At 41.4% G+C, this 25,460-nt stretch overlaps 1 protein-coding gene across 1 annotated transcript; it reads right to left on the bottom strand.

Annotated features, from left to right (window-relative positions):
- Positions 1–25,426, bottom strand: UBE2N (ubiquitin conjugating enzyme E2 N). Its single transcript, XM_084617889.1, has 4 exons — positions 25,255–25,426; positions 2,777–3,023; positions 2,439–2,579; positions 1–1,718 (listed from the first exon to the last, which is right to left on the bottom strand). Exons 1-4 carry the CDS (start codon positions 25,282–25,284, stop codon positions 1,678–1,680), a joined length of 459 nt encoding a protein of 152 aa, XP_084474015.1. The 5' UTR covers positions 25,285–25,426; the 3' UTR covers positions 1–1,677.
- Positions 25,427–25,460: the final 34 nt, after the last annotated feature.

Genomic DNA, 25,460 nt, shown 5'->3' with positions numbered 1-25,460 from the left:
TTTGTATGTTGAAAATGTAACTTTAATAGATAATCTTCATCTTACATAAGAGCACAATAAATACACCACATTCTATAGAAACTCCAGATGACACTAGAATAGGAGTGTGGGAGGCAGAGAATACCAACGGGCTACATAACCATCACCATGAATTGCAAGACATACATTCCCACTTCAGGCTGTCATTTATACAGTTCAGACTCACCACACAAAGCTTAGAGATCAGAAAACATTCCTGGGTTGGGGGTGGGTGGGAGCGGGGGCAACTAGGAAAAAAAAAAAAAAAAAAAGGAAAGAAAAAAGCATTTAAAGGGATATGAAGTTGAACTGAAAAGGAGATTAAAATGGGCTTCCAAGAGACATGAAAAAAAAATAAATGTAAGAGCGAGGAAGCAAGAAGCTATTATTTACTTCCTCCAAATGAATAAACCTTTGTGATATTTATCTTAATTAGGGTTATAGATAACTCAGTGGTTAAATGGGGCTAGTTGAAAGTAGTTTAGCAAATATCAACTGACTGATCAGCTGGTCTGTAACAGTTGTACTGTACACTGGTGTTTTATGCTGTTTTTGAGACATGAGTTAGAATGAAAGAGCATAGTATAATACCTGATTAATATTCAGCACAAAAACAGACAAGTCACACATTTACCTAGTTACTGCTGTCATTTGCTCTGTTAGCCTCCTGCTTTAATGATCCATAACATCTTATGTATGGACACGCTAAAGCATGGTCAAACCTTTCTGACTGATAAATCATACTCATCAGAGGCTCATTTTGAAAGAACCAGTTACCAATATAATTGTGCACTATCTTGGCCAATTCAGGAACACGCTGTGGCATGAGCTAGTAATACCAGTCAGCAGCAACAGAAAGTAATGGAATTCGCAAATTCTTCCTCTTACTATTTAATCTGTCAGACTGGAGAAGACAAATTGTTCTGTTCTGGTTTCAATTTTTTTAAATACAATTGTCACAGTAGAGAAATGAAAACCACAGCAAAATAAACTGTACAACAGCAAAGTAGAATAACAAAAAATATTTTACTAAAACAGAAGATTTACAGAAGATTTTCCAGAAAAGCCATACAAAATAGTCACACGCTTTTTCTTGAAAGGAGGTTTCTACACTTGACAGCAGAATCACAATATTATTAGTGAAGGTGATGGATGTTTAATGTTCCCATTTTTGTTCAAACAATCAGGCTTGTCCATCTACAGCATCTAAGTTAGACTTAGCTAGAGGGCATATCCTAAAGTGTAACTGGTTAGCTGCTTTAACCAATGCATTTAGCATCACCATAAAAAAGGGAAGAGGAGGAGCTCACAAAATTAAAACAAAAAACCCTGCAGCTAACCCTGACTACCTTCATTCACAGTGCTTATACTTAAGCCATGATGGAAAAAATGATTAAAAGCAGAGATATGCTACTGCTTTTAAACAGTTTCACAACAATCCAGATGATGCTTCTAGCCTCTGCTCATGCGTTACAACAGTGAATTAGGACAAGACACAGATTTGCTAATGTGCATTTTATCACCAAAGGACTGAAGATGTCTGGACTTTTATTCTGTAATGTTTCTAAGACTGTGTCCATTAAATGCAAACAAAAGAAAAAAGAAAAGAGGTCTTGGCAGAATAGGAGAAGTGATGCACACTTGATGTTCAGAGCGAATTTAAATATTATTCATGGCATATAGCCGAGTCCATGCTCTGGCTGTAAAGAAAAAAAGATGCATACTCTTAAAGTGAAATAAATCTCATTTTATTCATTTCAATATACTCCATTTCCCAAACTTTTGATTAGAAGAGCTTGTTAAACAGAGGCACCTGAGTATTTTAAATTAAGCGTTATGTCACTGTTTCACAAATATAAGCATGTTAGTTGTGGAATGTTAGTCACAATCCAAGCCCACAAGATTCACAGAAACAGATGCCACTGGGAACAGATGGCCTGGCTGCAGAGGATCCTTTAATGGGAAGGCGTAATGCAGCCTGTTTATTCTATTATCTCAGAAACTACATTCTATTAGAGCCTGCAACAGAAGCAGATTTAGAGATGCTGTAGAGCTCTGTGGAACTAAACTGCAATTTATTAAAGAATCTCTCTCATGATGTACAAGGAATGGATGTAAAGTACAAAACTGAATGGTTTCTCTTTCCCAATTAAGAGTTCAGTCAAATACTCTTGTACTTTTAGCAATGTGAAATGTGCAAACTAAGTGGATCCTCAGAAAAGAAAGACCTCCACTCTGGCACTGATTCTGCACCTGCATTCAGGGCTATCAACTGCACAAGCAAACAACTGTTCTTGTGAGTCACAAGCACTAAACCGGAGGTCAGGTTTTAAAATTAAGTTCCAAAATAAAAACACATGAGTAATCTAGTTTTCATAAAATTTCACACAAATACAAAAGTAACAAGTGTGATACACTACCTGTTTCTATGGCTTGGGCTTCATTGGTCTTCCACTGCTCTGCTACATCATTTGCTAAAGGATCATCTGGATTGGGAGCGCTTAGCAAAGCCTGGATTGATAGCAGAACTGTACGGATCTGCAAAGCTGGGGACCATTTATCTAAAGAGAAAGATTTACAGTAGTATGATATACCACATTCTTTATTACCACCCCCAGATTTAATATGTTTTCCTCTCAGATTAAAGCCATTTAAACCAGCCTCGTGACCAAGCTAAAACAAAAAAAGTTTGTAATCCTTTTAACAACTGAATTGTCAGTTTTCCCTGCTTAGAATGAATTAAGAGAAATGTACTTACCTTTCAAAATATCTAAACATATTCTTCCCAACTTGTCTACATTAGGGTGATAAATTTTGGTCATGAAACGTACTTTAGGAGCTGCCATTGGATATTCTTCTGGAAGGAATAGTTCAAGTTTAAATGTCCCACCCTCAAAGGGGGAATCCTGTGGACCTGCAATGACCACATGAAAATAACGTGCGTTGCTCTCATCTGGCTCTGCTTTTATCCCAGGGACTGGTTCTGCCAGCAAGCGCTGGGTTTCCTGGAGGAGGAGGAGGAGGAGGAAGGAGTCATGGTGTAACAAAGGCAAGCTATTTAAAACACAGCAAACATTTAGACAAAATTTGTACCAGGATACCAAATATTCATTTTAAGTAGATTTATGCAAAACCATAGAAAATGACTTTTCATATTAGGTGAAGTATAAAAAGAAAACAACAACAAAAATCACATAGGAAGAGCGAGACAAATTCAGAATGGAAATTAGGCATGAGAGTAATTAATCATTGAACAATTTACCAAGCATTATGGTGGATTCTCCATCTCTGACAATTTTTAAATTAAGGTTGAATGTTGCTAGACAGGAGGTCAGACTAGATCATTACCAGGATGAATAAAAATCAATGGTTTTTAAATTTTTTTTTTTTAAAAAACCCACTTTTTTTAAAATTTAAATCTGATTCTTTTGAAAAAATGCCTTTTGAGGGAAAAACCTATCTAAAGATAGTTTTAATTAAGATACCTTTGAGCAATAATGTATCTCATCATGAAACAGGGATTATAAATTCTAATTCTGTAGTATGACACAATATATTCATGTCATGTTTAAGAAAAAAGTTTTGTTAATGAGTTCCAATAGTTCAAAGATTAGGGACCCAATCTTATGAGGTTCCACAGGCTTCTGTATAGATTATTTAGGTTAATCTTTCTATCTACTTAATAGGACCGAGTGCTCAGTCTAGAATAGGGGTGGGCAAACTTTCTGGCCACACTGGGGTGCAAAACTGTACGGAGGGCCAGGTAGGGAAGGCTGTGACTAACCAAACAGCCTGGCCCCTGCCCCCTAACCGCCCCCTCCCAGCCCCCCTCAGAACTCCCCCCCAATCCAACTCCCCCCCTTGTCCCCTGACCTCCCCCTCCCAGGACCCCCACCCCTAACTCCCCCCATGACTCCACCCCCATCTAACCCCCCCCACTTCCCCACCCCCTGACTGCCCTCCCCCCGAACCTCTGCCCTATCCAACTGCCCCGATCCCCGTCCCCTGACCACCCCCTCCCAGGACCCCTCACCCCTGACTGCCCCGCCCCCTATCCAACATCCACTTCTCCCTGACTGCCCCCCAGGATCCCCTGCCCCTTATCCAACCCCCCGGCCCCCTTACCATGCTGCTCAGAGCGGCATGTCTGGGAGCTGCACTGGAGCAGCTGCGCTGCCCCGCACGAGCGCGCAGACACGCTGCCCAGAGCACTGTCCACGCAGTGGCGTGGCTGCAGGGGGTCAGCAGGGGAGGGGCTGGGGGCTAGCCTCCTGGGCCAGGAGCTCAGGGGCCGGGCAGAATGGTCCCATGGGCCAGACGTGGCCCACGGGCAGTAGTTTCCCCACCTCTGGTCTAGAAGATACCATCAGAGAGGCTTAGTTTTGCAGTTCTCAAAACTGTGGATGTGTATCTCCAGAGGTAACATGCTTGTTAACAGCAAAAAATGTTTTAACATATATACAGGTGAGAAATAAGACCTCAACTCTACTGTCCCTCTGCAAATTTGTGTACAGAGTCAATCCCTTACCTCTCTCTAAAAGTGCAAAGTTTCAAAAAGTTCAATGAATAGAAGATTGTTGGGGGCGGAATAGATCTGGACAAGAAGAAGTCTGGAGATAAATGTGAGAAGTGAAGGACATGCAATATTTTAACAAAACAAGTGTATGTTTGCTGTTGAAGAAAAAAATCCAGAATATTTAATGTAAATTGTTTTATTTAACTAAAACAACAAAATGTCTGTTTGTCTCGTGATGTTCTCCTCCTAATACAGCATGGCAAGAAAATCCTCCAAATATTAATGATTAACCTGTTGAATTGGAGATATTTATGAAGTCATTGGGAGGTGAACTATCTGCTTCAATTACCTTTGGTAAATGAAATAACCAAACAATCATTCATTTTCTAATACAGCTGTAAAACTAATCTGAAAAGTTTCCAAGATAAATCACTGTTTAAAAAATGTATATAGTGTGTACCTTCTAAAAACGAAACCTACAGCTCTGAGTTGTGAAGAATACGTATTAAGGTTATAACAACCAACAAAAATGCACTTTTATGTAGAAAACCGTGGTTAAATCTAGTCTTCTTGACTAGTGATTTAAATCAAATCCACCCTGATCATTACAATGGTCCCATCTGACCTTAAAAACTGATGAACCTATGAACAGGATGGATTGCTACAGAGAACTCTCCAAGGAACACCACACCACCATGATGCTGAGGAAAGTGCTTCCCACTCTGCACTACACAAAAGTGCCTAGCAGACAAAATCAGAAGGAAGAGCTATTTCATATGCAATGTAGTAGTGCGAGGACTTGAGAATGATTCAATAAAACAAACGTCTGTGCAATGTATTCACAGCCATAAACCAAATTTAAGGTATCAGACTAAACTTGCACAATTCAATTCTTCTGCATTACTAAAAAAGCTTTATGGGGTATATCACTTTAAAGAGAAACCCATCCTGGTGTTGAAGTATTTTTAATCTATTTCTGTTACTGTGACCAATATTGCAAACACATGCAGCATCTTTATTTTATGTTTAGAACATGAAAACCTGTGGAATCTGGAATCCCTAAGGGGTGATTAATGCGGCGGGGGGGGGAGGGGGGGAGAGACAGAAAAAAAACAAACAAAACAAAAAAAGCCTTTTGAAGCTCCCCCGGGGAGGAAAGGGCCACTGACTTGTATTACCTGTTACAGGAGATCAGAGATCAAAAGATCAAACAGATAAAGAAACAGTTATACTGTCCAGAGGAGTCTGGATCTGAAACCTGACAAACTGGTAGCCAGGAGAGCAGACCAAGTTGAGGGGTTTGACAGACTGATATCTACCAGAGCCATATGTTGGACAGGGGGCGCAACGTGACCTCTGGTAAGCTTTTAGCTTGTACATAGGAACTTTTTTTTTAATGTAATGCTTTTACCCTAAAACTAAGTATTTTACTTTGTGAAGACTGCTTGATAAGTGGTAGAGAAAGATTAACCACAAATGCTGGACCATGCTCAGATCCACTGGGGGAAAAAAATCACAGTGAGGTACAGAGGGACTGCAAGCCTAAGTCCTTGATCTGAAGGAGAGAGGGTCAAAGGTGTAGTTAACCCTGAAACTGTAACTATTACCATATTTAAAATTACTGTAACTGAAATAAAGAAAAACAGCTGTTTTCTCTCTCCTTTGTGTGTTTGACTACTTCTATCTAGTCAGTTTCACTATTTCCCCTCTGAATCCTTCACAAAGCAATAAGGGAGAGAAAATTATAAAAGTAAAACAAGTTGTACAACTACAAGAATTAAAGCTTATGCAGTGCACACTACATGACGTTTATAAAAATATTTTATGTTGGGTGCCCACAAAACATAACCCCAAATACTGAAGCGCTACTACAGCTGAAAATCAGCAAGATTACAAAACAAGATGGATGTGCCTCTTTGTACTGCAGTGCAAAGTAATGTTTTGATAAAATACACTTATTAACAAAGAAACTAATAATATTTAAAAGGCTATGTTTACCATTTCAACACAGGTGTCTTTCTCAGAGCCAAAAGGGCATCCATTACTTTGAGCAGAAAAACCTCAGTTTATAGAAAAGCATCAGATCATAAAGAAAGTAAAGCACCACAATCATTAATGGCAAATAATATCAGTCTACTCATCTCATACAGTAATTAGCTGTAAAGCACTTGCCAAATAATAATCTGCTACAAGCTATATTATAAAAAGACAAAGATAATACAAAATGTTTTATTCAAAGGTCACTGTTAAAACCATTCTTGATCAGCTATGATTAAGCAGATAATACCCACAAAATGAGAAAAAACTAAATTAAGAGTCTTAAATGAAAATAGAATCGAGAAAGGAAAAATAGCACCCAAATCACAACAGACTGTCCACACCACCAAGTTAGTAAATTAAATATATAAAAAAAGGAAAGTCCATAAAAAACGCCTGCTAGGTTATGTAACACTCATGACCTTAATCTCTGGCTAAATATGTTCTATTTCATTTTGTATCAACAAAGGTAGTATTCATCTTTTTCTAGAAGCGACAGTTAGCACATTTTTTGGTATATCCACCAGTTTAAAGCTCTGAGTGATAGTAACTAGGTATAAATGGTGGGAAGCTTTTCACAGAAGTGTTCATTAAATTTCTATTTTCTTCAACTTTCATCAACAAAATTTTGCCAATCAGGTGTAGGGGAGAAAAGCAAGGCTTAGACCTCACCGACTGAAAGCACTGACTGCCTAGGGCTGCGTCATAAATTTGGTGTAAGGCTATCTATGTATTGTGCCAGGGTCGGGCCAGATGGCTACAGGAGAGTGACAGAAGGCAGATATATTAGCCCCAGGTTAAGTAGGTCCCTTTTCCCTGGGTAAGGTAACAGGGGAGGTTCCAGAACAATCAAGAACTTTCTGGAAACAATTAAGGCAGACAGGCTGATTAGAACACCTGCAGCCAATCAAGAAGCTGCTAAAATCAATTAAGGCAGGCTAATCAGGGCACCTGGGTTTAAAAAGGAGCTCACTTCAGTTTTTTGGTATGCATGAAAGGAGCTGGGAGCAAGAGGCTGAGAGTGAGAAGGCGAAGGCATACTACTGGAAGACTGAGAAGTACAAGCATCATCAGACATCAGGAGGAAGGTCCTGTGGTGAGAAGAAAGAAGGTGTTGGGAGGAGGCCATGGGGAAGTAGCCCAGGGAGTTGAAGCTGTCACGCAGCTGTTACAGGAGCCACTGTAGACAGCTGCAGTTCAGAGGGCCCTGGGCTGGAACCCGGAGTAGAGGGTGGGCCCAAGTTCCCCACAACTCCTTACTTGATACTGGAGGAGTTGAACTGGACTGTGGGTTCCACCAGAGGGGAAGGTCTCTGGCCTGTTCCCCGATCCGCTAGGTGGATCAGCAGAGACCGTGAGGATTGTTCTTCCTTTCCCCATGCTGGCCAGTGATGAGGCTAACTGAGTGAACGGCAGATTTGAGCCACGAAAGTGGCCAAACTGAGGGCTGCTGTGAATCTCTGAAGCGAGAAAATCTGCCAATAAGCATAGGACCCACCAAGGTAGAGGAGGAAATTTGTCACAGTATTCACTGCCAAAAAGGGTGTTTGTTGTTTTGTTTTAAACAGAAATAAAACTAATTCATGTTAGTTATCATGCTATCTCTACCAGGATTTACAAGGGACAGCTAGTTTTACAAACCATGAGGTAGCAAGGCATGATCAATACTATACCCCCACCTAGCTACAGCAGGCAGCCTGGTCTCTGCTAGGATTTTAAAGCAAGATAGATAACTAATGCAAGTTAGCTATGTTAAAAAAAAAAAAAGGGAGGGAGGGAGAGCAGTGAAGACATAGCCTTAGGCCATGTCTGTACTACAATATTATGTTGACCTAAACTTACTCTGGCATACAGCCACCATAGTTATTAAATCACTTCTGCGTGCACACACTTGTCTCCTTGTGTCAGTGGTGCACATCCTCACTGGGAGGTTGTATTGTCAATGCAGGATAACGCCTGAAAGCCAACAGCTGATGTAAGCAACACAATGTCTACACTGATATGGCACTGACCGTGATGCTGCCACTCAGGGAGGTGGTATTACTAAACTGGAGCAGAGAGGAACTTATGTCGGCAGGAGCCAAATTTAAGTGAAGACACTTTCACAGCTAGGTTGACGCAAGGCAACCTGCGTCGACCTAACAGTGTGATGCAGACCAGGCTGTAGTCTTTGGCCAGGTCTGAACTTGAGTTGTACCACTATAACCTTAACTTTGGTTAAGGGTGTTTGGATTATTTTTAGATCAATATAGTTATACTAATACAATCCCTAATGTGGATACAATTATTCCAGTAAAGAGAAGTCTTACACCAGAATAGCTTATTCCCTTTCCCATGAGGGAATAAACCATACTGGTATAAACACAATAAAACTATGCCCACATCGGGGGGTTATAACTGTTTTATCTACATCAGTACAACTTTTATGCACTTCATATATTTCTTGCAGACTCTTCTGCTTGTTAACCCAATGTTTGCTGTCCCAGCAGCAAAGCTCCCATTAAAGTGCTTTCTGCCTTGTGGAGCTTTTTAATTCCTTGAAGGGAAGCAAAATGTCAGGTATAGAAACAGAAGTAGTGACACCACACGGGTAGGTTATGGAGCATCTAAGTACAGTAAATTTTGTCCCTGGTTGCCCTGATTCTCATACTTGAGCAAAACACCCAAACAAGGCACTAGAACACACAAACTTGTTGGAATATGAAGCCAGGCATTAAAAAAACCCAAAGGTTCTTAATCATTACCTTTTAGAGAATGCTGCATAGATTAATTATAAAAGGCAAGGTAATGCTTGCATTTTAATACCCTTTTACACCATGTGCTAAATTCTTACAGTGGGAACTGGAAAGTGACTGGAAAATAAAGTTCTCAGACAAATGCTGAATGCCCTTCTTGTACCTGCCATTTTGAAAATAAAGGATATTTCATATTTCCCCATGTTAAGTATTTGCCAGTCTCCCATAAATTCAACTCACTAAGGCCCTGATACTACAGAGCACTTCAGCATGTGAAGAGTGCCAATAACATCAATGTAACTACAGCTCTACCCCGCTATAAGGCGGTCCGCAGGAGCCAAAAACTCTTACCATGTTATATGTGAAACAGCTTGTATTGCCCTTGCCTTGTCTCCCCTGCTCCTTGTCCCCTGACCGCCCCCTCCAGAGATCCCCCGTCCCTAATCACCCCAGGATCCCACCCAACCCCCCTGGCTCCCTGTCTGCCCCGACCGGCATTCACCAGCAGCAGCGGAAGCAGAGCAGCCTGGCCCCAGCCGTGCTGCTCCACTTTCTGCCGCCAGTAAGTGCGGGGAGCTTGGGGAAAGGACACCCCCGGCGCTCACCGGCGACGGGAAGCGGAGCACTGCAGCTGGAAGCTGGCGGAGTGGAGCAGGCTGGGGCCGCGCTGCTCCACTTTCCCCAACCTCCCCGCACTCACCGGCAGCAGCAGAAGGACGCCCCCTGCGCTCTCCTGCGGCGGGAAGCGGAACAACGCGGCCCCAGTCCACTCCACTCCGCCAGCTCCCAGCCACGTCACTCCACTTCCCGCTGCCGGTGAGTGTGGGCAGGTTAGGGACAGGACGCTCACCGGCGGTGGGAACCAGAGCGCCGCGGCTAGGAGCTGATGGAGTGGAGCAGGCTGGGGCCGGGCTGCTCTGCTTCTGCCGCTGCTGGTGAGTGCGGGGGGGGGGGGGATCCTTTCCCCCCAAGCGACACGGCTGGGGCCGGGGAAGCGCAGGGGGCTGCTCCCGTCCCCCCACTTATCACCCGGGCCACTCTGGGCCTGCAGGGCCCCCAAAAGTGCCCCCCCACAGCTCCTGCCTCCCAGACGTGGGGGGGGGGGAAGGCATGTGAAGAGTGAACCCATGCGAACCCGTGTTACATCGGGTCGCGTTATATCGGGGTAGAGGTGTACTCAAAAACTTGGAGCATGTGCTTGTGTACTTTACTGGCTCAGGACCTATGAAAGTCCTATGTTTAGAATTAACAGGAGATTTTAATCAGACAGCAGACTTATTCACAGAAAAATAAGAGACAGACCAAGATTTTTACAGGTATTTAGACATTGCTGTGCTCAGTGTCACAATGCTTAACTGATTTAGGAGCCTAAGTCCCATTTTCAAAAGGGATTTAGGTAGTCAGGAGTCTAAATCCCATCAAGTATCTTTACAAATCTCAGCCTAAATAAATGAATTAAATTATGTCTGAACTCCCTATTTTATAGGAGATAGAAAAAATATGCAGTATTCTCTATTGTTGTTGCAAAAATATTTAAGGGTATGTCTATACTACCTGCCGCATCAGCGGGCGGCGATCGATCCAGCGGCGGGGGAGGTGTCTATTTATCGCTTCTAGACTAGAAGCGATAAGTCGACCCTCAAGCACTCTCCCGTCAATTCCTGTACTCCAGCACCGCGAGAGGCGCGGGCAGCAGCAGTTGACTCGCGGTAGAGAAGACACTGCAGGGGTAGGTCTAAGTATGTCAGCTTCAGCTATGTAATTCACCTAAATTGACATACTTCCCTGAATGAAAGGAATTAAGAGGATTTCCTGCTGTAGGGTATCCCTAAAGTTGGATTTTTACCTGACCAGTTAGGTCACATTTTAGCTTCTGTTAATCTTCATTAAACTTTTTTTTAAGAGATGGCCAATTCCATGGCCTTCACAAAGGAAATGTCAATTTAAGAAATCTGTAAACAGAGTTCTATTTATACTAGCCTCTAAGACAACATCTTGTAAGGGTGGGGTGGGTTTTTTTGGGGGGGAAGGGAGGCTGTTTTGTACCTGTTCTCGTTTCATTTTAGTCCTTAACATGCTATCCTGCTTGACATATCTTCCTATTGAATGAATTGGCACCAGTACGTGGGACATGGAATTCATTGAGAGAAAAAACAAGAGGAATTTATTTCCCTCCTGTAACTAGCAGTTGATGTAGCATATCAGAACACTGCATTCTCTTTCTTCTGTGATCAGCTTCAAAAACTATCCCGGCCAGTTATGTGTTATAAATGGCCAATTCAGCAACCTTTTATACTAGTAAGAGTATGGGTACAGCAACCTTATGAGAAGTAACTTTACAACACTGCCTTACTGTTACTGTCTGCCTTGTTTTAAGTACAGAATCAGCTCAGTACCAAATGGAAGTATCATCTGATCAGTCTGAAATCTCTCAACACAAATGATTAGTTTTCACATTTCCATAGCCTGTTAATTTGAACATTAATGTAACACCCCCTAACTCAAAAGAAAAAAAAAGTTACAGGTCAGTTAAACTTCAGAAACACCGAGGAGTATTTTTTTTAAACCCTGTTACTTCCCCTCCACCCCCCCTTTTTTTTTTTTAATCCAGAGTCACAGGACAATGACTCTTCCTCACCAAAATACGTAATTGCTAGTAGAGAAAGCCTTGCTATATGGAAATTTCAGCCAATCAAGCAATTTGACTGACTATTCCCAGATGCACTATGGAGCATTCTACTAGACAGACTGCTCTACTGGCTTAAAATTCTGACACCTTTTGCCAAGACTCAAGAGACATGTCAGTTCATACAAACGAGACTGCTCCACTGTGCTACTGGGATTTAAAAAAAAAAAGAAACCTCTGTGCCAAGAAGCCAGTTAAAACACCTCACCACATTCATAAGTGGACCCCAAGAGCACAGCTCCCCCCATCCAGCAAAAAACCCTCACACACATACTCTAGCTTAGTACTTTTGCAAAGACAAAAGCATGGGAACCATTCCCTGCCCCCCCTCCCCAAATTCACTAGTACTTTGCAAGACTTAGAGTGCCTGATTTTTCACATATTACATGCTCTTGCTCACTTAAGCAATTCCAAGATCCACTTGCTTGCAGCTTAGAGTTTCCTATCATCCAAACAATTCACAAGAGCACTTTATAACCAAAGTGTATCATATAAAAACACCTTTCTAAATATGTTTTAGGAACTGGATTAACTAATCACAGCAACTTTGGTACCAGCTGAAGATAAGAGAAAGACAAGAAATGAGGAAGAAGTTTTAAAAGGAATGCTCAGAAGATTTAAACATGTACAATTCAACCAGTCTCGACAACATGCATGATAGTGTACTAAGGGAATTAGAAGGTGATATTACTTGTAACAAGTTATTTTTGAATAGCTGTGAAAAAGCAAATTTAGTACTTGTCTCCAAAAACAAAAAATAAAAAAAAAATAAAAACCCACCACACCAAACACCTTCACAAGGGGTGCGACTCCCAGCACTGGTGCACTGTCTACACTGGCACTTTACAGTGCTGAACTTGCTGCGCTCAGGAGGCGGTTATTTCACACCCCTGAGCCAGAAAGTTGCAGCGCTGTAAACTGCCAGGGTAGATAAGCCCCAACTTTCAGTCTGGGACTTAAACTCCACTCAGACCATGTCTACACTACACACTTATTTCAGTATAATTATACTACTCAGGGGTGTGAAAAATCCACATTCCTGTGCGACATCTTTATACTGACCGTAACTCCCCACCCCACCATGTAGACAGCAGTGTTGGCAGAAAAGCTTCTCCTACTGACATAGCTACCACATCTCACAGAGGTGGAGTTAAGCTGATGGGACAGCTCTCTCCCCTGTCTGCTTAGAGTGTCTTCACAGAAGCGCTACGGTGATGCAGCTGCGCCAATGCAAGTTTGTTATGTAGACCTGCCCTCAGTGCACTGCCAGGAAGCTATTTCTTTGTAGAGAAGAAATTTGGGGTGTGTGTCTACTCTACAATTAGATACATGTGGCTGGCTCATGCCAGATGACTTGGGATAAGGGGCTGTTTAATTATGGTGTAAATGTTCAAGGTTGGCCTTCAGCCTGAGCTCTGGGACCCTCCCACCTCACAGGGTCCTAGCACCCGAGCTCCAGACTGAGCCTGAATGTTTACATCACAATTAAACATACCACTGGCCCAAGCCCAGTGTGTCTACTGCAATGTAGACATACCTTGGTGGCCCAAAAGCCACTGGTCTTTTCTTGGGAGAGAAGCAGAGATTGAAGGGCAGAAGGGGGAGTGGATGTATGCTTGAGACAGAGGGAAAGAATATAGAGATGCACACTTGTGGATGCTCAAAAATGCAACAAAGTAGGAGACTGAAAGGTTTGGGAGAAGGAGAGAAAATCTAGGAGATGACAGAGACCCAAGTAATAAAAGCAAGAGGAAGGTAAAGGGATAGAAGGAGCAAGGAGGAAAGAGGAAAAGATAAACAGTGATCAATGACTGAAAAGCAGCGGCACTGCTATGGGTACCCGCATGGCACCACAGTATGCCAACATTTTTATGGCTGACTTAGAACAACGCTTCCTCAGCTCTCGTCCCCTAATGCCCCTATTCTACTTGCACTACATTGACGACATCTTCATCATCTGGACCTATGGAAAAGAAGCCCTTGAGGAATTCCACCATGATTTCAACAATTTCCATCCCAACATCATCAACCTCAGCCTGAACCAGTCCACACAAGAGATCCACTTCCTGGACACTACGGTGCTAATAAGCGATAGTCACATAAACACCACCCTATACCAGAAACCTACTGACTGCTATTCCTACCTACATGCCTCCAGCTTTCACCCAAATCACACCACACGATCCATCGTCTACAGCCAAGCTCTACGATACCACCGCATTTGCTCCAACCCCTCAGACAGAGACAAATACCTACAAGATCTCTATCAAGCATTCTTACAACCACAATACCCACCTGCGGAAGTGAAGAAACAAATTGACAGAGCCAGAAGAGTACCCAGAAGTCACCTACTATAGGACAGGCCCAACAAAGAAAATAACAGAACACCACTAGCCAACACCTTCAGCCCCCAACTAAAACCTCTCCAACGCATCATCAAAGATCTACAACCTATCCTGAAGGATGACCCAACACTCTCACAAATCTTGGGAGACAGGCCAGTCCTTGCCTACAGACAGCCCCACAACCTGAAGCAAATACTCACCAGCAACCATATATCACACAACAGAACCACTAACCCAGGAACCTATCCTTGCAACAAAGCCCGTTGCCAACTGTGCCCACATATCTATTCAGAGGACACCATCATAGGGCCTAAATCACATTAGCCACACTATCAGAGGCTCGTTCACCTGTACATCTACCAATGTGATATATGCCATCATGTGCCAACAATACCCCTCTGCCATATACATTAGTCAAACTGGACAGTCTCTACGTGAAAGAATAAATGGACACAAATCAGATGTCAAAAATCATAACGTTCATAAACCAGTCAGAGAACACTTCAATCGCTCTGGTCACTCGATTTCAGACCTGAAGGTCGCAATATTACAACAAAAAGACTTCAAAAACAGTCTCCAACGAGAGACTGCTGAATTGGAATTAATTTGCAAACTGGATACAATTATCTTAGGCTTGAATAGAGACTGGGAGTGGATGGGTCATTACACAAAGTAAAACTATTTCCCCATGTTTATTTCCCTCCCCCCACTGCTCCATGGATGTTCCTGTTAACTGCTGGAAATGGCCCACCTTGATTATCACTACAAAAGGTTTTCTCCCCCCCCCTTCACCCGCTGGTAATAGCTCATCTTAAGTGATCACTCTCGTTATAGTGTGCATGATAAACACCCATTTTTTCATGTTCTGTGTGTATATAAATCTCCTCACTGTATTTTCCACTGAATGCATCCGATGAAGTGAGCTGTAGCTCACGAAAGCTTATGCTCAAATAAATGTTAGTCTCTAAGGAGCCACAAGTCCTCCTTTTCTTTTTGCGAATACAGACTAACACAGCTGCTACTCTGAAACCTGTGATTGTGAAGCCAGAAAGGGAAATATATACACTAGCAGAAATAAGTTATAATCATAAGACTGTAAAAGTCAAGTCCTGAAACCAGTTGTGTGTGACTGAGCCAGAGCTTTCGTAATTGTGAATGTTCACTCAATCCTAAGTATTTACATGATATGGGTGATAGAATTCCTGAAACCAGGAGAGAACCAGATATATGTTCATGCATCTAGTGTTTCACCAACAGGAGAAGATTCACAATTCCCTGCTGCAGGGCTGATTAAGACAAAACAGAAAGATATTCACTGAGAAGAAAGAGGGAGAAAAACAGGAAACTTCCTAAAGGAATGTAGGTTTGGGGTCAGTGATTAAACAGTTCAAACTTCAGCCTGATCCTTTTCTCGTCAAGCCAAAAGGAGCAGTATTCTCCCTTGTGGAAAGGGCACCTTACCTTGCCTCTCATCTTCCAGGCTGGCTGAACACAATGATGGACTCTGGGAAAAAAAAAGATTCCATCTCTCCTTTTTCACGAGAGTCCCACTGATAGTGAGAGGTTTCAGAGTAGCAGCCGTGTTAGTCTGTATCCGCAGAGAGAACTTGTGGCACCTTAGAGACTAACATTTGAGCATAAGCTTTCATGAGCTACAGCTCACTTCATTGCTGTAGCTCATGAAAGCTTATGCTCAAATAAATTTGTTAGTCTCTAAGGTGCCACAAGTACTCTTTTTACTGATCGTGAAGTGATCCCAGAAAACTCCCCAAAAGGAAGAGGGACAGATTGAGTCTGGGGGACTAATGGGGAAGAGATGTATAGGGAACAGGAGGGGAATGAGGATGGAAGACATACAAAAAAAAGGAGGGGGGTGTTGGAAGGAGAAAGGGTCAACTATTTTATTTTAAGAACAAAGAATACACGATTTGTTTTTGAATGAATCCAGTTAACTGCTATAGCCAAAAGGAACTCAAATACTCCACCCCTTGCAGGTGTCTGGCTTTTTTGATTTGAGTTGGGAGAAAGGGAGGATAGCAGAGAGAAAAGATTCTCCTCCCAACATACAGAAAGTGAACCCCAGCAAAGTGAGAAATCTCACCTATGGGACAGATTATATTCAGTGTGGTTAAGCTCCACAACATTGTTCTCATTGTTTAGAGAGTGATAGTTGAGATCAGAGAAGATCAATATTTCCTATTTATACTATGCCACGGAGCAACAGCATGCTGAAGCTACTAAAATATACACAAGGGTATATACAGATTATTGCAGAGTGCCGTAGCACCTTACATCAAAGGATCCCAAAGCATTTGACAAAAATGGGACAGTATTCTTTTTATTTTAGAGGGGAAACTGAGCCACAACAATTACATGAATTTCAGAAGTGCCTTTTATATTGATTATAATTGTTTCGCTGATCTGCAGAGCCAATATGGAAGTCCTTTTAAACACACTATGCCTTCCCATTTAAGTTTCCTAGTCTTTACAGGATAAATGCTATAAAAAGTATACATGCACTCTGTTAAAGCTTATCAAGGTGAAAGTTAAGTCGACTCCACCTACTGTACATACAAACAGCTTGATCTTATTGTGCATGACTAGCAAATCAGCAGAAGTAAAGGCAAGAATTGGTTGGTGGCTGTAAATCCTACACCTCTAGTTATCTGCAAAGTTTTCCATCTTCAGGAAAACCTGGAATAGTTTAGTGTTACAATATAAGAATTCCTTAATCTGCCTGTTTCTGTAGCTGCTGACTGTGCTCATCTTCTATACACTCCCCTCGACTTTTTGCTTATGTTTTACTGGTTCTATCTTTTGGCGCATTCTTTAATGGCTCCTCACCCTCATCTACTGGTTCTCCTCGTCGTTCTTTTCTTGGATCCTTTCTCCTCCCTCTGAACATATCTTCCCCCCCAACCCCAGTAGAGTTTAAGCCACTACCTCCACCCCTGATCTCACCTCTTCTATTCAGCCTCACACCTATTTTAAAAGGTTTTCACTATGTTTAACTTTGATGGGTGAATAGTCACTTAGCCACTATGTAGTTAGAGAAAACATCTACACAGCAGTTGGTTAGAGAACCATTTTACATTTTTCCTCCTCTCATTACATATTAAGTGTCAGTTATGCCAAGAAGGCACACCCAAATTTGAAAGGGATTTGTTATTTTTTGTTTTACAGTCGTTCAAAGGGAGATCTTTTGCCCCCCCCAAAAAATAGCTCCAACAACTTCCACAAAAATAACTGTCACAACCCATCCAATATAAGTCCAATTGTCAAAAATAAGTGAATGTTTTAATCTTAAGATTTGTTTCCAGTTTATATCAGTGTTCATAATTAAAACACTTTAAATGCTACATAGATGTGCTACCTTTTAGTCGAAGTTTAAAACAAACTCCAGATCAAGATTCATCAGCATGCATCACTCCCTAGCACACATTTGAAATATCCAGTAAAAGATATCTATAATAAAACTCTTTGTTTACCCACAAAAATTCTGATATGATCAAATTAATTTAAGAATTGATTTAGTTACATCAGTGTAACCTCAAATGGCACTCTTAAAATGGCATAAAGGACAGACAAGTTACAGTCAATATCAAGCACTCAAACCAGAGTGCCCACAAAAGGGGGTTGCACCATATTAAGTAAGTCAGTTTAGACAATGATTTAGTTAAAATGACACAACCTATGTTTAGACCAGGTCTAAGCTAGTAGTAACTAGATCTGTGTAAATCACCAAAATAAGTTTCAAATATGATAATTAACTGGTGTACATAAAAGCCTGTTATTAAAGCTGCACTTGTCAGGGTCAGGTTCTGGAGACAACTGCTGTTGAAAATGACTTAAAAAAGGTTTATTGTACCTTTATTTACTGAACTGAAATGAAAAATGGGTCAGTAATATTTTCCAAGACTGGATCTCTTCAATTTCACTTTCTGCAACGGTCATAAGGATGACATTTAGTACTTGGAGGATGCCATGCAAATAGTTGGGGTAAGAATGTAGGAACAATGAGAATGAAGAGAAATGGCTTTTAGTTTAAAATGCCTACTAGTTTGATTCTTTAATATTTGCTGTCTAGCTGAGATTTAGGTGTGATCCCTGCTCTCCACAAAAATGTCTAAAAGAGACAGAAACAGCAAGTCTTAGCCAGTAATCAGAGATCAGTCAAGTGATCATTTAAAGAACCTGAAATTATCACTCACCTGCCAACCATACAGGCCAGGTCATTTCTTTTATTCTACCCTGCCTTCAACTACTGACTCCCCCATTGAGTCAGACCCATTTTTCTCCTCCCTGCGATTTCAGTTTGAGTCATAGACCCATTTCATCCCAGCCATGCTCATGCAAGTCATGGACCTGTTTCCCAGTTTTGGCATCCCACCATTTCCTTCCCATGTGCACATGACTGACCTGAGCATAACTGTCTGGGGATTTCCCCCTGCCCCAACTTAGTCAATACACTGGTAAACCAATGTAATCACTACGCATCTAACTATCTTATTACAATGTTGATATTAATATTAAACCATTTATTTTGCCGGGACTTGTTTGAATTAAGACTTTAACATAAATGTATTATCATAAATTTACCTCCGGTTAGTAAGAATCTGGAGTAAAGTAAATTAAGATGTTCTACCACTATCTAACTCCATTACACAACAGGAGAGTTAAACTGAAGTATATGGAATGGAAACTACAGCTGGTTAGAGAGCAGTTGGGGTTAAAATTATTAAGCAGCATACTGGCATGAGGACCAAAAAACAGATTGCAGCCAGCTGCATGACATGAGTGAACATTCATTTTTTCACTCTGTCAGAGTGGGGAAATATGATTTTCTCCCTCTCCAGGGCAGATTGGCTCTATGTAAGAAGGTAAAATGTGTGTGTGTTGGGGGGGGGGGCACTCATCTCATTATGAGTGTAACAGTATATTGAATAAAGAAAAGGAGTACTTGTGGCACCTTAGAGACTAAAATTTATTTGAGCATAAGCTTTCGTGAGCTTCAGCTCACTTCATCGGATGCATGCAGTGGAAAATACAATAGGGAGATTTTATATACACAGAGAACACGAAACAATGGGTGTTACCATACACACTGTAACAAGAGTGATCAGATAAGGTGAGCTATTACCAGCAGGAAGGGGCAGCAGGGGAGAGAAAAAAGAAAAAAAAGAGAAAAAAAATTCTCTCCCCTGCTGCCCCTTCCTGCTGGTAATAGCTCACCTTATCTGATCACTCTTGTTACAGTGTGTATGGTAACACCCATTGTTTCGTGTTCTCTGTGTATATAAAATCTCCCTATTGTATTTTCCACTGCATGCATCCGATGAAGTGAGCTGAAGCTCACGAAAGCTTATGCTCAAATAAATTTTAGTCTCTAAGGTGCCACAAGTACTCCTTTTCTTTTTGTGAATACAGACTAACACGGCTGCTACTCTGAAACCTGTCAGTATATTAAATATTGATGGGAAAATAGTTTTCTTGTTTTGGGACAGAGCTGACTGAGGAGATGCAACTGCAGACCTATTTCACTGACTTCATATATCAATACATCATCTTCTGTATTTTCACACACAAAGTCTAGAAAAGGAGTTTAGCAGATGCACAGGTAATGAAGAAGAAAACAAAGTAGCCATAGCCAGCACCATATGATATGAACCAAACTGGTTTTATTTTACTTGCTAATATCTTAATACAACGCGGCATATTCTCAAGTTTTAAAACATTTAGGTATAAAACATCTGAGTTGATTGTAAACTTCCATTAGTTACTTTTAAGAAAATCACTGGACAGAATGCTATACTTTTCTCAAAAGAAAATGTCAGCATAGAAATGTTCGTACGAATGTGCACAGTGAAGGTCAACTATCCATAATTAGGCACCTACCATCACCTGCAGAACCATCAAAAACCAAAAGATAGTTCTATCCTTAGGCTCATCATCACCATACTGTTGATTCTGAAGATCAGTAATGCAGTTAAGCAACTTTGCAAAGTATACTTGCTTTTACCTCATTGTAGCAAAACAGTTCTTTAAGATCAGTGTAACTGGAAACAGTCTTTTATATCTCTTCACCAAAAGTGACCACACACAACCATTCCCCAGAAGTATTAATACAATGAAGCTGAGTTCCTGTCTACGCTGGGGATGGGTTGCATTGGTGTAATTACACTGATGTAGTTACACTGGTGCAAATTTCTCTAATGCAGATGCACTACTCCAATGAAATTCACTGAATTAAAAAAAAAATCACATTGATGTGCCATTTACATTAATGAAGTCCCCAATGCAGAAAACACTGCATCAATGTAGCTATTCTGGTGCAAGTTTCTCTAACAAACAATGTCTTAGGCTCAGGACTTGAAAATATTACCAACCCAGCTGAAATACACCAGCCACTAGCCTCAAGCTACACCCCATCCAGCCTTGTCTCCCACCCCCATTGTGTAGGCCCAAACAGCCTAGTCTCTCCTGCTGCCTGAACTCAGTGCTCCCAATTAATTAATCCTGATGAACACACACACACACCAAATCAACTAAATTTTACGCCCTATAATACATTAATGCTTGGCAGTAGTGCCATTAAATAACTTTATGCTACCCTCCAAAATCCTTTACTGGAGAAGCAAGTAGTCCCACATACATGCAGAGTCCTCTACTGAGGAGGGATGGGGCAGGTTTCCCTCCTCCTGGAGGAGACCCAGCCTGTACAAAAACATGAAGCAGCAAACTGAAGAGTACTGAGACCTTGCCCTGGCCAACCAGAAGACCAGGAACAGCAAGTCCTTTGCCAACAGCAGACCCAACAAGAAGAGGAATGTCAATCCCCTGCAGAAGAGAGGGGGCTGGATTCCACATGGCCCATCGGCCAGAACATACATTTAGAACTTCATACTCTCCTCAATCCACAGCTATCAGTAGAAGGCTTGCAAAGATATCAAGGGGAGAACAGAGTCTTTATTTAGTAACTAAACTTTTATTTATTCATACACTCAGATTCAGTAAAAAAAATGCTCTCCTTTAGGCCACCACTCTTTCCAACCTTCTCTGTTTCTCTCCCTTTGACCTGTCTTTCCTCTATTTTTCTCTGCATTTGCTTCCCCACAGCTCCAAATCCAACCACCAAGGACTTCACTCCCACTCCCTTTCCTATGCCATTAAAACGATCAGCAATCAAATCTCTGATGTTGACATTCAAGTATCAATGGCTTTTGGAATTCACCAAAGCTATTTGTTTCAGACATAACCAGTTTAGATTGGGAAGGATCTCTCTCTGCAGCCATGGTGGCTAGAAACTTTCATTTAGACAAATAAACTCAGACTCTGGACAATCTTTGCCACGTAGGCCAAATGTGACCCAAAGGCTGTATGTCTGACACCCCTATTTCAAGGCACAGTATGGACATTACAAAATGGACCACTACAATCCACAATGACCAATCCAAAATTCAAAAGCTCTGGAGTCTATGGAGGCATCATAATACATTCATCTATATATTTAACCTAAAGCACATATTATCCTCTTAATAATCAGCACTCTCCAAAAGATCAAACAGCATCCCCAAAAATAACACAAATATTGAGTGTCTAGTTTTAAGCTGCAAGGGACAAAAAAGGATTGGGATCCTCTTCTAGATGTCACACTTCCATCCATACCTTGGAAATAAATTGTGTTATTTGTTTCAAAGTTCTCATGAAAAGAAAGCAAAAAACTCAGAGGTAGTTTCATTAATTTTTGGTGACAATAAGGAGGAGAATCTAAAGCCACCTAAAACATAATGGGAGATTCATCTTAACTATAGAGCATTTGCTGCATCTCCATAACAAACAGTGTGGGCTTATTTAAACCAAAGCAATTTAAATCATGGATTTTAATCAGCAAGCAGGACAGTTATTTAAATCTTCAATTTTAAATTGTGTTTTGTATTTGTACTTTAGTTTTTTCCTAAAGAAAAGCTTGATTCTCACTGGTTGGTAAGAATTAAAACATGTTGATTTACAATTAAATAAATCCTTTACACTAATTTTTATTCTTCTTTTTGTTAACCAGGAGGATACACCATACTACACGTCTATTTAAGCAATTTATATAGCTTAATTTACATTTATTCAGGTTCTTATTTTTTCTATGTTTTATTGTTTGAGACATTTCTTATTTACTAGAGGATTATTATTTCATTTGTGATGAGTCTAGCTTTGAATTTTCACCCAAATACAATTAAAAATGAACAAAAATATTTTATATATTTAGGTGAGAACTTTTCTGGATTAAATAAAATTAACTTTTTAAAAACATGTTTTGCATATAATACTCTTAAATCAGTTTAACTGGAGTTAGTGAATTGAACCAATTATTTCTGGTTTCCATCTCCTTCAAGATTTTAGATCTAGTATATATTTCATCTTCTCACACCTAGTATTTATTCACATATTGGAAGAGAAAAAAAGTAGCTTCCTTGCTTTCTCAACTCTCAATTAGTTGTTTAACTTTGAATGAACTAGTCGTTTAATTAAATTGAACAAACAGAAGTGAAGAAAATTTTCTCTACACCTGCAGAAGAGGCTATTGCTGTCAAAAGCTGATTTAGCATTCAACAAATTCCAGTTCTAGATGCTCTGCCAGTAACTTCCACCAGTTCATTGATTAAAACTTTCTTTAAAACATAGTAGCAAATATGTACTTTTTTTTTTAATTTATATGATTGTACTAGATTATAAATTTAGGCCTTAACAGGTTGTCAATTTCAAATTTAATTTTAAACAGATTTACATATTTAAATTAAAATCCAATTTAGATTAAAATCATTGATTTTTTTCAGCCCCAATAATCTTGTCTCCACTACATGTTGTAATACTAAGTAGTCTACCCTTACATATTTCAGTAACATTTCCAGTGTTTGCTGTTCATTGAGATAGCTGAATGGAGTGACAAATCAATTAATACAGTTTTGACCTTAAATTCTTAACATGGCTTGTAAACATTAAGAAATTGGTAATAAACTTTAGTCTTAATAATACCCTTGCATAGTTTTACTGCAATTTGTTTTTCTATTCTAATTATCCCAGCCATTTATTATGCAACTTTTCATTTTAAGACAAACTAACTTGCACATTTTCCTGTTCTTTGCTGTTTGCATTAGTTGCAAACTTTCAGTGTGTTCAGCCAAGAACAGCTTCACAGCATTATAAATTATTTGTATAACATTCATTCAATTTAACAGGAAACAAGAGTGTTATTGCCCATCAAACCTAATGGACCTTACTTGAATAAGATAAGTTACTTTTATAGAACTAGTCATCACATCACTTCTTAAAAGTTGGAGTTGTAGATGCAGGTAGTAAGAAGGATATTTATGTTGTACTAACAAGAGGCGACAGATCCATATCAGGTCAATATTATGCTGCATTCGTGAATTTGTGTTGTGTGATTTCACTTCCATCTGTTGTAACATTTATATAAGTTGATACCAAAGAAGTTTTACCAGATTCAGTTAGAGCACTCAGGGGTTTGAACTAACTAGAGTAGTTCTGAAGTAATCATATTACAACATTATTTTAGCAAACATCATATTAGTGTGAGCCAAGAAATTTGTTGGATTCACATTGCACTGCATGAATGTATTGTTACAAGACAGATATCATTAACACAGTGCTTGGTTTATACAAATGCTACTGAAAGAACTCTACTTACAATATCCAAAAATATTTAAGCCCTTATTCCATATACAATTTTATGTACACACCACCAAATATCCGGAATTCAAGAGGTCTTCATTGTTCTGACATTTCAATGTAATATACACTTTAAAGATTAGTCTGAATTCTTGTTTACTACATTAGATGCATAGAAAAAGTCTTTTTAGAATTATCTTGCTCACTACATACAAGTTACCATCCACTTAGGAAGAAGCATCTACAATGAAAATAATTTCAGACCTACTCTAAGTGTTAAAGATGCAGAAACAGCTAATTTGCTGGAGTTATTTAATAAAACATTTTAAAGTTAAAATTCAAGCAAAACACATACTTCACAGATACTGTAAACAGTCACACACAACACGTTAACAATTCCTAATTGGTGTAACCTTACTTCCTCAGACAGTCAGTCCTGAGTCATCAAGAGATTAACAAATCGTCATTAGCGCAAACTAGGAAGCCCTAATTGCAAGGCTGAAGATGGGTTTCAGTGGCGTGTGGGTGTCACAATCTTTCCTTGGAAAACCCGGGTGGGAGCAGGATGTTGGTGCCCGACGCACGGAAGCACATTCAGTTTCATTCAGCCCGATACCGCGTTTTCCTCGTTGCCGCTGTCACAGAAGGCGCAGCCCCCTGTGAAATCCACTCCCGGGCCCTGCCCCGCTGAGAAGCCCGGGGCGCTCTGCGCAGTAGCTGAGCGTCTCCTCCCACGAGGGGGCTCACAGGCACCGAGGCCGGGGTGGGGCGGGCAGGGGGAGCCACGCCGCGGCGGACGGATGCGGTGCTCGCGGCTCACGCCGCTCCCGGGGCCAAGAGACAGGGGGCCCAGGGGCGGCGCACAGGCCGCGGCCTCATCTGTTCATTCATTCCCCGCGCCGCGTCGGCGGCGCCAAGACTCCGCCCGAGCCCCGCAGCCGCTCCTCTGGACGCCGCATGGGGCCTCCAGCGGCACCGTGCTCGCTCACACAGGCCGGAGGTGGGAGGGGGGCAAATGGTTCCACAGGCACGGGCCCCACCCGCTCCCGCGCCGCTCCCAGCCCCGCGGGGCCTGTCCGTGGCTCCCCTGGTCAACGGAGCGGCCGAACCCGGCTCCCCGCGCTCTACCCAGCCCCGCTCACCGGAAACTCCGCGCTCTGCGCCCCGGCACAGGGGGATGGCGGCCTGAGGGGGCCGGGAAAGACGGGCCGGGTGGGGGAGGGGGGTGGTAGTTACCTTGATGATCCTGCGGGGCAGCCCGGCCATCTTGTCTTATCGGGATTCAGGCTCCGCTGGGTCTCGGCTCCGCTCGGCACTCACGCACAACCGGAAGGAACGCGTGCTCTATTTCCGCTGACGTCACTGCACTACCTACAGCCTTCTGGGAAATGTAGTCACGGCAACGGGGTGGAGCGAGAGGCCAATCTAGGTTCCGGGACCGC

The sequence above is a fragment of the Lepidochelys olivacea genome, assembly GCF_965140295.1.
Source record: "Lepidochelys olivacea isolate rLepOli2 genome assembly, chromosome: 1".
In the NCBI taxonomy this organism is placed as follows: Eukaryota; Metazoa; Chordata; order Testudines; family Cheloniidae; genus Lepidochelys; species Lepidochelys olivacea.
This window is presented reverse-complemented; position numbering and strand designations above follow the sequence as displayed.